This window comes from Octopus sinensis, linkage group LG8 (genome assembly GCF_006345805.1).
Source record: "Octopus sinensis linkage group LG8, ASM634580v1, whole genome shotgun sequence".
Taxonomy (NCBI): domain Eukaryota; kingdom Metazoa; phylum Mollusca; class Cephalopoda; order Octopoda; family Octopodidae; genus Octopus; species Octopus sinensis.
In genome coordinates, this window is record NC_043004.1 from 72476989 (window position 1) to 72493370 (window position 16382).

The window sequence follows — 16382 nt, forward strand, 5'->3', positions numbered from 1 at the left end:
AGGTCATCATCATGCGGCGTCTAGGGGCACCTTGCCATCGCCAAGTGTCAAAATATCCTGTTCAAATGTTGCGGACATTTGGTCAGTATGAAGTTGAGCTCGCACGTTAGTGGTCAGAGTCAGGATCGTAACAAGATGACACAGAGGCCAGAACTTCACACTCGCTTGGATCTTATCTGTTCTAGTGCCTTTGGGAATGACAAGAAGGATCTGCTTGAAATCAACCGAGAACAGAAGCATTACAACTCCCACTGGAGACTGATATATCTAATGTTTCTAGAGATCCCTTGTGAGCCACGGTGCACTCGCACAGACGATGAGGTCACACATTCTAAGGACCGGTTCCTGGTCTGAGCTTTTGCTCATGTTGCATGAAGGCATCTCAGATGCTTCTAAATTGAGAGGTAGCTTAAATGTCGAGTGTATTGTTCTGCCTCCGGGCAACAAAAATATCTGCAATCCATGAACTGCCGCAATATCTTGGTGCTCCCTGAATCCTGCAAGGTAGAGCGTTGTAACAAATGTTTTTCTTGTCCCTCGGTGCTCCTGGCAGGTCATATGTGGGTAATTCATTTCCACCCGGAGTATTAATTCTGTCTTCGACGTCAATCAGATCTCTCTTGTAGACTTCATCGTTGATGCCCTCTATATCAGCATAGAGCAGTGAAACTTGAGGCTTAATGTCTTCACCGAGGTCATTTCTCTACTTGAGCAATAACGAGGAAAACTCGCACAGTTTGTATGTCTATAGCAATACAGCATATAGTGCCCTGAGACTTTTAGGTGGTTTCGATTCAGCAGAGTCTCCTAAAGTTGCATTCTACTGTACACGGTCTTTTAATAGACCTTGTCGCATTCAGGCGTCTCTGTACGTTGCGCAGACATAACCATCAACTGAATGAGGGCCAGGAAAGTCGTTGGCCCTCTGACCTCTTCTAGTAGTAGACGACGTTAGAGACACTCGTGTTGACTGGGATGTACTGTGTAAATCGCCCAAGGCAATTATCAAACTTAATGCCGGGGTAACAATGAACATCTTGATCTGCTTTTTTCGGAGGCATTTTTTCAATTCCAGGTATAATAGGATGGAATCTGTTCATACAGCAAGGTTTGAACGAATGAGTCATCTTGACAAACCTTAAATAATGCGGTGAGTGTTGTGTCCCTTGGTTCTTCTGCCAACAGAGAAGCATTAACGTCGGTGATGTACACCCAGTGACCCTTTTCCAGGTGAACTGATGGAAGGTGGGATGTCGCTTGTGAAGTGGAAAGCCAAAGATAACTTCGTTCCTACTTATGTACCGTCACACCTGATAGTAAGTCCCCTTAACCCAGCAGCGTTCTTGTTGAAGGCCAAATATTGGTGTGTCGCAACCTTTGTTGACATACGTATAAACGTACTTGATTTTGCTTTGTCTATTTCTTTTACATTTAGTTTAATCCAGTATTTGCCATGAAAGGGGCTTTTTGCCATTGATTTATCATGGTCCGTTGTTCTTCTAGTTTTAGTTTGCATTTCATGTGTTTTACCACTTTTGTTGTTTCTTCTTCCACATATTTGTTAGGTAGTATGACTTATTTGTCAGCTTCCTTAAATATGTAAACAGTTTTTTTTTGTTCGTTTCCTGTGGCTATTTGCATTAGATTTCCTTGCTTCTGAAGTAGGTATTTTTGCCGTCCAATGGTGGTTATTTGTAATAGTTTTCTAGCTGTATAAGGCCTCTACCACCTTCTATACGTTGTATATATAACCTTTCTCTGTCAGATTGTGGGTGGTGCATCCTAGAGCCTGGTATTATTTTTCTGGTATTCCTGTCTATTTAGGTTAGTTCATTTAGTGCCCAGTTAAGGATATTGTAGCTATAGCTTATTATTATTATTATCATTATTATTATTATTATTATTATTATTATATTATTATTATTATTATTATTATATTATTATTATTATCGTTCAGTAGTTTTATTTTTATAGCGTGCTTTCACTTCACTACCGAGCGCAGCTCTGTGTGCCTTGGGTATGTGCTGTGATTTGTTGTGATGCTCTGATGGTTATTGTATGGAAAGTGTTCTGCGTAGGATGTGTGCAGTGCCTAGTAGTGCAATTTTCTGTATGTTATATGTGTTTGTAAGTCCTGGTGTTTTTGTTATGTATTTGTCTGAATATTTTTTTATCATGCCTAATGCACCTACTATGATAGGAATTGTTTCTGTTTTCAGATTCCACATTCTAGTTACCTCTATTTCCAGGTCTTTGTATTTTGAGAGTTTCTCCATTTCTTTTAGAGACACGTTGTCATCAGCCGGTATTGATACATCAATTAGAAAGCATTTTTTTTCTTCATGATCTCTGACAACTATATCTGGTCTGTTGGCCTTAATTTCTCTATCTGTGTGTATCGGCATATCCCAGAGTATGGTTGCTTTCTCGTTTTCTGTGACCTTTTCTGGTGTGTGCCTATACCATCTTTTTTCTGTTGTTATTCCATAATGTTGGCATAGCTTCCAATGTATGTAGGTTCCAACTCTGTCATGTCTGTGAATATATTCCTTCTTAGCCAAGACTGGGCAGCTAGAGATAATATGATTTATTGTTTCTTGTCCATCTCCACATATTCTGCAGTTACTTGTAATATTTCTCTTCATTACATGTTTTTGGTAATTTCTGGTGGGGAGGCTTTGGTCTTGTGCTGCAATTAAAAATCCCTCTGTTTCTGCTTTGAGTCCTGAGCTTCTCAACCATTGCTGGGATTTTTCTTTGTCTATTTCTTTTGCGTTTAGTTTAGTCCAGTATTTACCATGAAGGGGCTTTTCTTGCCATCGTTTTATCATGGTTCGTTGCTGTTCTATTTTTAGTTTGCATTTCATTTGTTTTATAGCTTTTGTTGTTTCTTCATCTTCTTCTTCTTCATATTTATTAGGTGGTATGATTTCTTGTTTGTATTTGTCAGCTTCCTTAAATACTGAGAACAGTTTTTTGTTTTGCTCTTGTTTTGCCGCTATCTGGATCAGGTTTCCTTCCTTCTGAAGTAGATATTTTTGCAGTCCTATGGTGGTTATTTTATAGTAGTTTTCCAGTTGTATAAGGCCTCTACCACCTTCTATACGTTGTATATATAGTCTTTCTATGTCAGATTTTGGGTGATGCATCCTAGATCCTGTCATTATTTTTCTTGTTTTCCTATCTATTTTGGTCAGTTCATTTCGTGTCCAGTTAAGGATATTGTAGCTGTAACTTATAACTGGGACAGCTAAGTGTTGATACCTATTATCTTGTTTTTAGCATTGAACTCTGTGTTTAGTATTGATCTAACTCGTCTATAATATTCCTTTTTTATTTTCTCTTTCATTTGTGTGTGTTGTGTCTTATCTAGTTCATGGATTCCTAAGTATTTGTAAGTTTGGCTTTGGTCTAATTCTTTTATTTCATTGGTTTTATCTAGTGTGATGTTGTTACTCTTAACTAGTTTTCCTCTTTTCAGGGTTACTTTGGCGCATTTTTCTAATCCAAATTTCATATCTATTTCTTGGTAAATCCATGAACTGTCTTTAATAGTGTTTCCAGCTGTTTGTCATTTGCAGCGTATAGTTTTAGGTCATCCATATATAGAAGGTGGCTGATCGTTTTGCCGTAACATTTATATCCGCATCCAGTTCTATTTAGCATATCAGATAGAGGTGACAGTGCCAAGCAGAAAAGGAGTGGAGAGAGCGTGTCTCCCTGGAATATTCCTCTTCTAATGGGGATGTATTTGGTTTTCATGAGTCCCTCTTTTGTTTGGAGGTGTAGGACTGTTTGCCATTTATTCATAGAGTGCTCTATGAATTTTATGATTGTTGGTGCTACTTTGTTAATGGCTAGTGTTTCGAGGATCCATGTGTGGGGGATGCTATCAAACGCCTTTTTGTAGTCAATCCAGGCCATACTGAGGCTTTTCTTCTTTCTGTGGCTGTCTTCAGTTATGGCTTTATTAATCATTAGTTGATCTTTACAGTCATATGAGCCTTTGCGGCATCCTTTCTGCTCTTCTGGGAACAGTTTGTTTTCGTCCAGGTGCTTGTTCAGCCTTTGTGATATCACTGCAGTAAATGCCTTGAACATAGTAGGGAGGCAGGTTATTGGTCTGTAGTTTTCTGGTTTTTCTGTTTCATTTGATTTGGGAATTAAGATGGTTTTCCCCTTCGTGAGCCATTCAGACATTGTCTCTGGCTCTGCTAGTACGTTGTTAAAGTTTTCAGCCAGCTTTTTGTGCATTCCTGTTAGATATTTCAACCAGAAGTTGGGGATCTTGTCATGCCCAGGTGCCTTCCAGTTGCTTAGTCTTTGCAGTGCCTGGGTGACCTCTTCAGTTGTTATGGGGGTCCAAAGTTGTTCAGATGCCGAGTTTGTTATTCTGATACTCCTTTTTTTTGGTGGTTCGTTCGCCGACCATATTTCTCCCCAGAATTCTTCCAATCCTTCTGCCGTTGGTGCTGCAGTGACTTCTATTTTATTTTTTTCCAGTTCTTGGTAGAACTTTTTGGGGTTAGAGTTGATCTTTTTGTTTTCTTCAAAGAAGCGTTGTCGTTTCTTGTACCGGCGGATCCTTTGTGCTTTGGCAAGGATATCTTGCTTCAGCTTTTCTTTTATTTCAGGCAAATCATTCTCTGTGATGTTATATTTGCGGAGTATTATTATTATTATTATTATTTATTATTATTATTATTATTATTATTTATTATTATTATTATATTATTATTATTATTATTATATCAGTATTATTATTATTATTCTGTAGATTGAAGCCCCATTAGCAGTAAAAGAGTTCAATCTCTTCGTCAACTTTTTTTAAACATTTTCTGCACTGCGCTGCTAGGATTTCCGTTTAGCAACACAATCTGCTTTTCAAGAGGTGCATTTCAATATCTTTAAACTTCTTTCAACTTTCGGTGAAAGCAAATATTTTGAAAGATGGCAATGAAAGAAGTAACATGAAAAGAAAGACAACACTAGCCTACCGCTGACAATAGTAAACGACGTCACCGCCACCTCAGCAAAACCAAGCACTGACTGGTGAACAAGGCATCAAGTGAACAACAACAACAGCAACAACAAGACCATAAAAAACTAAATATATCTAAACAATGTAAATGAAAGTGAGTAATTAAAATAGAAAATGTTGTAACTAGCGTGAACACCAGTGCCGCCTCCGTCGAAGCCACTACCATGGGCTCTACCATAGAGGCTAGAGTGACTACATCCAAAAGAGATAATGGAAAGGGGATTCGTTTTGCGCTCGCTGCAACAAATCGGAAAGGTTTCCTTCTGGATGATGAGTTACAACGGGCCGGACGATGTGTGGAATAAAAAAGAAAAACATGCAAGGAGTGTAGCCCTCAAACAACCAACCAAGTTGATGGGAGTAAAATAGCGCCGGGTTTAGAAATGCTACTGAGATTCAGATTCCAAACTTCCTAGGGAGCATGTGGGTGGCTAAAACACACATGAACTCGAGGCTAGATAGGAAGATAAATAGATAGATAGATAGATAGATAGATAGATAGATAGATAGATAGATGGTTGGATGGGTGGATGGACGGATGGAGAGAGAGAGAGAGAGAGAGAGAGAGGAGAGAGAGAGAGAGAGAGAGAGAGGGATAACTTTCTTTATCGGCCACGCAGGGCTGAATACAAAGGGGACAAGTACATATGTAGAGCTTTTCTTTTCGAAGAGGGAAAATGAAAAAAAGGAACAAAAAAGGAAACAAATGTAAAATTTCGATCAAAAGGGATCGGTGAAAGCGATCAAAAGGGATCGTGTATCACAGAAGCACATTTTTTTTAACAGTAAGAAACAATATTAGGTTCAGAATAAAAGTAAAGTTAGTTCTACTGACTGGTGAAACCAGCTTATCTGTTTGCACTGGTTTCGATAAAGATGATATGGTCATAAAATAATATCGTGAAATATTTTCCACAGACGTAAAGATAGGTGAACAACATTAACTTACCTTAGAAGTTGCCGTCAAAATATTTCTCTTTTCTTAAATGCGTTCTTAAACTAAGAGGTATTATGAAGTTGCTTTCTTCTCTCTTCTCAGAGTGCTTTGCAATTTAGATGATAAGTAAATGATGAACTTTACTATTTGCTTCAGTACAATTTTAATAAATCTCTACTTCTACCCATTGATCATCACAATCAATTTGATACGGTTGGTGAACGAAAGAGGGTTATTTTAAAATCGCAATATATTGACAGTTTAATGTATAACAGCTTTCTGTTGCTTTGGATATATAACACTGGATATATTCGCATTTTAATTATGGTTCAAACCACTTTACAGTATTTATTTTAATACTGAACTATGCGTATGTCTCTCGCCAACGTCACATTTTGAATGCCAGATTTGGCTTCTATCGGTTAAGTTGTTAATAATATATTTATTTTGATTCGATACATATTGATCTAACTACAAAATTTAAACATGTTAGAAAATGAAATAATCATGAAAACGCATTAACAATTATCCAACAGGTTGTAACGAATTGGTCAAATGCATATACAGTGTGTAAATAAATGTTTGGCAATATATTGTTTCCAAGAACTGAAAACATTCAGAAGCTTCCTTCTGATGACCAGGTACCATTTACTTTCCTATAAAGGCAGCCTGCTCATCAGAAGAAGTGAACATCCTGTCTGATGGCGAATCGTATCATACACAGAAAGGAGCACAGAAATAAGCAGGGAGAGAAAATAGAAAAAGGTTAAGTGGCTAGCGATCTATCATGAAAATATATATACATATATATATATATATATATATATATATATATTTATATATATATATATATATGAGTGTGTGTGTGTGTGTGTGTAAAGTAGTACCAGAAAAGGAGGAATTTCGATTATCCCCACGTGGTGAGTTGTAATATATATAAGAGATTAAAAAAGGAAAATACACACACTTTATGTAGTTTTAACATAATTTTAAATATATCGACCGGTTTCGCTTTTGCTATTCATGATTTTATGGTTTACTTATTTGAATATGTATTTTCTTAAGAAAAAAGTTTTGTCCATTTTATGTGTGATGATATTACGAGTGAATGACTTCACAAGTAGAAAAATAAGGGGAGATAATTGGATATTGTTATTATTGTTGTTGTTGTTGTAGGCAAGGGAGATAGCTGTTCAGCTTTCCGTAAGGGGAGTGGAATATATATGTACACACAAAAAATAGGGTTGTTTAGTGAGGGGATTTATGTACAGTGATGTAATCGTGAATCAAAATATGCAATAAGATAAAAGTTGGTTATGCGTGCATATTAGGACGTGTTCCGTATTTCTCAATGAAAAAAGTTTCTTTATTTGAATGTTCTTGTGGAGAGATTGTGTCTTTGCACTGGTCGAAGGGGGAGGCTGTGAAATTTGGTTTGATATTATCTGCACATTTTTCTATATGTTCAGTGAGAGGAATTTGCCTGTATTGCGGGAAACAGATTTGCTGTTTATGTAGAGTAGTTCTCCTCCTCATGGTCATACTCGTCTGCACAATATAGTTGTGTCTGCAAAAAAAAAAAACAATTAATGAAGACCCAATTAATGAAGAGGCAATATTGTTTACACACGATGTTATCAATCTTCACACCATCCCACATGACTATGGCATAAAAGCAACTAAATTCAGGTTGGAAACATGCCCCGAAATTCTCCCGGAACGCATAAATCAGATCTTTATTATTGAATCTCTAAAATTTATACTTCAGAATAATTATTTCCTATTTGATAACATAGACTATCGTCAAATTTGCGGAACTGTAATGGGAACGAAAGCATCCCTGTTCTTGCGAATCCAATAATTAGTTATTTTGAATTCACCGTATATGAAGTATCAGAAATATCGTTAGCCATTTTAATTTTACTTATAGAAAATTGGAAAAGATACCTGGATGACTGTTTTATCATTTGGAAGGAGAACATCGACAAACTTTTGGATTTGAAATCAACACTAAATGAATACAAGCATTTTTAGATATCATGATAATAAAAGTCAACAATCAAATCATAACTGACATTTATTATAAACCAACTGACTCAAAACAATAACTCCTCTTTAGCTCTTGCCACCCGAAACACATCAAAATAAATATCCCTTTAAATTTGGCAAAAAAGATTTGCACAATAGTGTCTGATAGAACAACTCGGGATCTTCGTCTTCAAGATCTCAAAACAACGCATACTGAAAGACAATATCCACCCTCACTTATAGATGATGGAATTGAATGTGCCAAAAACTTAGACATAAAACACTAAGAACAACAAAACATCACATCACACCACATCTCAAAACATTACTATTTATATCAACACACAACCTCAGAGATTGTGAGGCATTCAGCACTATTGTGCAAAATCTTCCTTTACTAAACAGAGATTAAAAAATCAACGACACCCTGAAATTCATCAAATGCAAAAAGCAACACAAATCGCATCGCTACAGAGACTACTAACAAATACGAAGCTTTACAAAACCACCACGAAACCAACGGTTAAAAGATGTGGACCCAAAAACTGTGGAACCTGCCCCAACGTAGATGAAGGTTGGATTTCATTTTCAAACAAGGACAGAGATTCACAATTAAAACTAGTTTCACTTGTACATCTGAGAACCTAATTTACGTAATAACCTACTCGGGTTGTGGACACAACTATATTGGACGGACAGCCGAGTATGACCTTCAAAAGACGAACCACTCTACATAAAGAGCAAATCCGTTATATAATTTCTGATAAATATATATATATAGATATATATATATATATATATATATACACACATACACATATATATATATATATATATACTTACACACACACACACACCACACACACATATATATAGATATATACTTAGCCATATATATATATATATGAAATTCAGACATGTTAGTATTTGTAGGTATCTGATGGACGCTTATAATGTATATAAGTATGTGTCTAAGCACATAATTATGCATCGAGCGTTATGTATATGTATACTATTTAAGTTTCCATGTTTCTACAGCAGTCTATATACTTATGTATGTATGTCAGTACGTTTGCATGTATCTAAGTGTGCCTCTGTATGTATTATGTCTGTCTGTCTGTCTGTCTGTCTGTATGTATGTATGTATGACACCTGCATCCTCGTTACACGAGAAAAACCATTGCCAAGAAGAATTTCTGAAATAATTCATGTTTGTTATCATGCAATACCCTTATATGATTTTGAAGCCCGGCGAAGCTTTTACACATTTTATTACATAATAGATAATCGTGCTGGTGTGCAGGAAAATTAGGTGCCACCCTATGCACTGTCTTAACATGTATTAGTAGACCTCTAACTGAAAAGCACACCCTTCCACATCACATTCTACACATGTTCTGTTATGAATTTTAATATATATATATATATATCACACAGCTTCATCCTCCTTACACGAGAAAAGTCATTGCCAAGAAAGGTCATTGAATGATTCATGAGTGTTGTTATGTGATGCCCTTACATAACTTTTAAGCCCGCCAAGCTTTTACACATTTTATTACTTACTAGACAACTGTTGTCCTGGCTGACAGGAAAAACAGGTGGCACAATATGCACTCTCTTAACATGCTTTTTAGACCTCCAAATGAGAGGCATACCCTTCCGCATTTTACACAATTTCTGTTAGGAATTCTAATAGTAGTCAACGGCCATTCAACTACGTATGTTTGTGTGTGTTTATTGCATATATTGCATTTTAAGTACTGTATTTCAGTATGTGTATGTACATATTGTATATTGTGTATATACAATATGTATATATAATAATAATAATAATAATAATGATGATGATAACAATAGTAATAATAATAATAATAAAAAATATTTTTAGTTATTATATATTGCATATATTTTATATATTGTATATATTGTTATTGTTTATTCATTTTACTTTTTGTGATCTAGTTCTATATTTTATTTTTTCTTTATGATTTGTTCATGTCTATCATTGTTTGAATTACATAGTGTTTTTTTCTAATTTATATATATATATGTGTGTGTGTGTGTATATAAATGTGTATATATGTGTGTGTGTGTATATAATGTGTATATATATATGTATGTATGTATATATATATATATTATATATATATGTATGTATGTATATATATATATATATATATATATATATATATATATATATATATATATTATATATATATATATATATGTATATATATACATAACAAAGTAAGGTTTGAAGGTACCGCAGGAGTGATAATATATAGGGAGGAGTATTTAAAATGCAGAGGTCTTTTAAATATGTTTATTATCTTGACTGGTTTCAAATGTTTTTAAAAAAGACTTTCAAAAGTGAAGTGTAAGGCTTTGTGTAGCCTTTGCAGTGTTAAAAATAGTTAATATTGATGTATTAAAACACAGTGATAGTCTTTGACTATGACAAGAAAGTGTCAGGCAGGGCTTTGTGGTTAAACAGTCCGCATAAAAGTGTCCAAAATAGGCAGTGAAATAAATTCATAATTATTACTAAGTTAATGAAAAATTATGATTGTTTATAATTATATGTGCAGAAAGCATATGTAGATAGTATTTGATATGCGAAAGCGTGTATTACCTAGTGAAAAATACATCAGAAATCATATTGAAATATTTATACAGAATTTTAGGGAACTAATCAAACATTTTTCTTCCTCTCCTGTCATGTATGCGTGTTTGGCAAGGATAGTTACCATTTTAAGAAATAGTGTGGAAGGTTCGTTGGGAGGGGGAAAGCATTGGCATGATCTGATTTCGAATAATTTGTGGAAAAATAGTTCATTATTTCCGAGCTAGTCTGTCATGGTTCGTTGGTTTTGGACTGGTCTTAGAGTTCAGTGTAGTGTGTTTATGGGTCCGTGTTTGTATTTCATATTAAGCAGTGTGTATGTATCTATGTGTGTGCATATATATATGTGTGCGTGTGTGTGAGTGTGTGTGGAGGTGCAATGGCCCAGTGGTTAGGGCAGCGGACTCGCGGTTGTAAGATCGAGGTTTCGATTCCCAGACCGGGCCTTGTGAGCGTTTATTGAGCGAAAACGCATAAAGCTCTACGAGGCTCCGGCAAGGAGTGGGTGAACCCTGCTGTAGTCTTTCGCCACAACTTTCTCTAACTCTTGCATCTGTTGGCCTACTCGCTTAGCCAGTGGGGTGGCGTAATTTGAAGGCTAAAACAATGTGAAGCGCAATGTGACAAGCGATGTGTAGTAACATCTGATAGCCTGGTCGGTCACGGTGATGACGGCGATATATGTATATATATATGTAATATATATATATATATATATGTATATATATATATATATATACACATATATATATATATGCATAAACATTTGCGTATTTATTTGAATGTATGCCTATATATATATATTATAATACTAAAATGTAAAAATGATTAATGATTTTACCACGGAAATATAATTTTGATGGGTAAACTTTACAAATGTTAAACAAGGGATTGGCTATAATCCTGTCCACGCTATAGAAAGTAGAAGCGAAAAGACGCTAATAGCACTTTAAAAACTCCGAAAAATAGAAATAAGACACTGGCTGCAGTCGAGCAAAGAAAAATAAGACATATATATATATATATATATATATATATATATATATGCATACATATACATATATATATATTTTTGTTTTTCATGCATACATATACACTTATACATATATGTACATGGATAGATCTAGATGGCATGATCATATGTCAAATACAGGGTATTCAAATATGGTTCCTCTAGTTCATGTGCATAAAATAATTGTGCTACCATGTATATATCAAGTTATGTATTATCTTGATTGTAGTGTATAAATGTGTGTTTAGCTACGTGTAGGCATCCGGGTAAATGTTGAGTGACTTTATTTATAATACGCGCCTTTGTCAACATTATCGAGAGTGACACCTCGGAGCATAATTGGCATTTGCGGGATATAATGTTGTAGGGACTCGCATGTCTAACTATGGATCATGTATGGTTGTCTTTGCTTCCTTAAATTGCCAGATAAAATCGGCCAGTTATGTTAAAATCGGCCAGTTATGATAAAATCGGCCAGTTACATGTCGTTTGAGGATATTTCGAAATCTGGCCATGTATTTGCGGTATCGACTTTTGAAAAACTCAGCTGCTACCCCCATATATATGTAGGGGCCTCTTCGAATGTTTATAGTGCACTTATATACGCCGTTCTTAGTCATATATTGGTTATCCAAAGGGCAATTGAATTTATCTCTGCATGAGAATAACGGCTTGATTTTGGTGGTTTGTGCACATCGAGCGCGGGAGTGATTGGTGCTGTTCGGTATTTTGGTTGTTACTATAATCATTTTATTATCATTAGGTGTTCTCAGTTACTTATTTGATTTGTTGCTTGTATTGTTTTTAAGATGGTTATCTTGGAAAATTAAGTATTGTTCTGTTGATTGGTAGTATAAACGTTGTTTTTACGTTAGTCGTATGAGTTATGGTTAATGTCAAGAAGGTTATTTTGAGTGCTAACTACCCTCCGTCTCAGTTTACCGCTGTTAATCCTATGGACATGGTGCTTTAAGTTTGATGAATTTGCATAGGATAGTTTTATAGGATGACGGTTAAATATTTTGCTGTACACTCCATTTTTAGGGAAGCAGCGATCCAGAGTGGTCAGAAATTGTTTCGCGATATTGGATGAGATGTTCCAGATTGGGTTATACCAAATGACGTCATGGTTTTATATTTTCGGTTAGGTCTGTTTGTTTTGGGTGCTTGGAGCGAAAATTAAATTTTGTGGCGGTAGTTATTCAATTTGTCTTTTATAAGTTTTCTTTAATTCATGGTTGATTCTAGTGTGTCTGTGCTTGGTTAGATTTAAGCTATCGTTTGGGCTACTGTTATCAGGGTTTCGATATTGTTTTTGTAGGGATTGAATATAAGCCTCTCCAGAGACACACAAATAAGAAAGAAGAAAGCAAAGGACTACTGATGCGGTCACAGGAGTGTGACGAAATAATTCTGGCCGAAATAAGATTAAGATTAATGTAAAAAATAAATAACGCTGAAGCAAAGTAACACTAAATATATAGTGCGTGTGTTTTTATTGGCTAAACTGGCAAAATGACCATTCCGAAATACAACAATATCTGTTTCAATAAACGATTTCACATAAAAAATCTTGCAAAACAAATATGTAAACGTATATATATATGTATATGTATTTATATGTTGTGTGTGTGTTTATGTACATGTATTTTGCATGTTTTTGCATATAGTTATCTATATGTCTATATTCATTTGTATGTGTGTCTATGCGTTGCATATATAACAAACCCGTTATTGCTTTCTTAATACCTAAAAAAACTCCTCATTCCATGTGTTCAAAATTTATTAAACAAGACTGAGATCGCTGTTAATTAATTATTCATTTATCTACCATTCATTAATCTAGTCTGTGCATGCCTGATTTCTCTTTGATTCCAGAAACTACGTGGTTCCAGTTATATATATATATATGCATATATATATATGCATATTATATATGCATATATATATATATAATATATATGGCATATATATATATATATATATGCATATTATATATATATATGCATATATATATATATGCATATATATATATATATGCATATATATATACATATATATATACATATATATATATATAATATATATATATATATATATATATATATATATATAATATATATATATATATATATATAATATATATATATAATATATATATATATACATATATATACATATATATATATATATATATACATATATATACATATATATACATATATATATATATACAATTTACAAACACAGTATAGAGTATGTACATACATATGCTGAAATGCAGCATTTACCATACACACAGAAAGCTTAAAATGCAATATATGCTATAAACACATAGAAACACACGTAGTTGAATGGGCGTTGACTACAATTAAAATTCCTAACAGAAAGTCTGTAAAACGCGGAAGGGTATGCCTCTCAGTTGGAGATCTAAAAGACATGTTAGAGAGTGCATATGGTGGCACCTGTTATTCCTGCCAGCCAGCACAATTCTCTATTATGTAATAAAGGAGTGGCCGGGCTTCAAAATCCTATAAGGGTATTGCATGGCAACAATCATGAATCATTCAGCAATTCTTCTTGGCAACGGCTTTCCTCGTGTAACGAGGATGCAGCTGTCATACATACATACATAGATACATACATAGATAGATACATACATACGTACATACATACATATATGTTATATATATATGTATATATATATACTTTCTTTCTTGTTTCAGCTCAGAGCTGCGGCCATGCTGATGCACTGCCGTTTTGTGCTACACTGTTATTACGAAGAACCTCCTCAAATATGTGGCACTTGGTGAAGAATGGAGTTTGATATAGCTACTCTGATTTGCACCTCTTGTCGTGAGGTAGGTTCATCTGAGACTCTTGACAGGAAGATGTCCAGCTTTGATTTAAAAAACGCTACATCTACTTTGTGCAAGTTCCTTAAATTAAAAAGCTGTGGGCCCTTGAAACCCAGGCTCTTGCAGAAGCTGGTCGTGAAGCGTAATGGCATCGCTGGGAACTTTGGCAATATGCAGTGTCGTCCCGTTCTACCTCTCCCGTCTTCTCCCCAGGGAGTAGAGTCTTAGCTGTTTCAATCTTTCCCAGTAGCTGAGCTGTTGCAAAGAGACGATCTTCTTTGTGAATCTTCTCTGGATTGCTTCAAGGTCCGCTGTTAATTTCACACTGGTGGGTGACCATAGCTGTGAGCAGTAATCCAGGTGGATTATATATATTATATATTATATATATATATATATATATATATATATATATATATATAGGCGTAGGAGTGGCTGTGTGGTAAGTAGCTTGTTTACCGACCACATGGTTCAGGGTTCAGTTCCACTACGTGACACCTTGGGCAAGTGTCTTCTACTATAGCCTCGGGCCGACCAAAGTCTTGTGAGTGGATTTGGTAGATGAAAACTGAAAGAAGCCCGTCGTATATATATATATATATATATATATATATATATGTATGTATGTGTGTATGTGCTTGTGTGTCTGTGTTTGTCCTCCAACATCGCTTGACAACCGATGCTGGTGTTTTACGTCCCCGTAACTTAGCGGTTCGGCAAAAGAGACCGATAGAATAAGTACTAGGCTTACAAAGAATAAGTCCTAGGGTCGAATTGCTCGACTGAAGGTGGTGCTTCAGCATGGCCACAGTCAAATGACTGAAACAAGTAAAAGAGTAAAAGAGTATATATATATATATTATATATATATATATATATACATATATTCACATATAAACCAGTTATACATTCATACGCATACACCCTTCCCTGTATGTGCATATATACTACACACATAATAATCAACATACTTTTATATGTGTCCGAATACATACTAAAAGGGCAAGTAGATATATACATACATCCAGACATACATAATACATACATAGACACACATAGATACATGCAAACATACTGATATACATATTTATATATACTCCTGTAGAATCATGGATACTTAAATAGTATACATATACATACCGCTCCATGCATTATTATGTGCTTAGACGCACACTTATATACATTATAGGTGTCCATCTGATACCCACAGATAAATATTGACATCTATAAATTACATATATATACATATGTAAGTATATATATATATATATATATATATATATATATATATATATATATATATATATATATATATATATATCAGAAATTATATAACATAAGTGCTCTTTATGTAGAGTCGTTCATCTTTTCAAGGTCATACTCGGCTGTCCGTCCAATATAGTTGTGTCCGCAACCTGAGCAGGTTATTACATAAATTAAGTTCTCAGAGGTACAAGTGAAACTAGTTTTAATTGTGAATCTCTGTCCTTGTTTGAAAATGAAATCCGAACCTTCAAGTACGTTGGAGCAGGTTCTACAGTTTGGGCGTCCACACCTTTTAACCGTTGGTTTCGTGGTTGTTTTGTAAAGCTTCTCATTTGTTAGTAGTCTCTTTAGCGATGCGATTTGTGTTGCTTTTTGCATTTGATGAATTTGTGCGCTTTCAGGATGTCGTTGAATTTAGGATCTCTATTTAGTGAAGGAAGATTTTGCAGAATAGTGTTGAACGCCTCACAATGAGGTTGTATGTTGATATAAATAGTAATGTTTTGGGATGAGGTGTAATGTGATATTTTTTTGTTCTTAGTGTTTTTATGTCTAGGTTTTGGCACGTTTAATTCCCTCGTCTATAAGTGAGGGTGGATATTGTCTTTCAGTAAGCG

At 34.8% G+C, this 16382-nt stretch overlaps 1 protein-coding gene across 1 annotated transcript in view; it reads right to left on the minus strand.

The window, feature by feature from the left end:
- Positions 1-409: 409 nt before the first annotated feature.
- Positions 410-16382, minus strand: part of LOC118764389 (leucine-rich repeat-containing protein 4-like) — a 56636-nt gene continuing 40663 nt past the window's right edge. Inside the window, exons 8-10 of the mRNA XM_036505158.1 lie at positions 8382-8394; positions 7382-7423; positions 410-703 (exon numbers count right to left, since the gene is read on the minus strand). Coding sequence (XP_036361051.1) covers positions 410-703; positions 7382-7423; positions 8382-8394 — 349 coding nt within the window. The remainder of the gene's footprint in view (positions 704-7381; positions 7424-8381; positions 8395-16382) is intronic.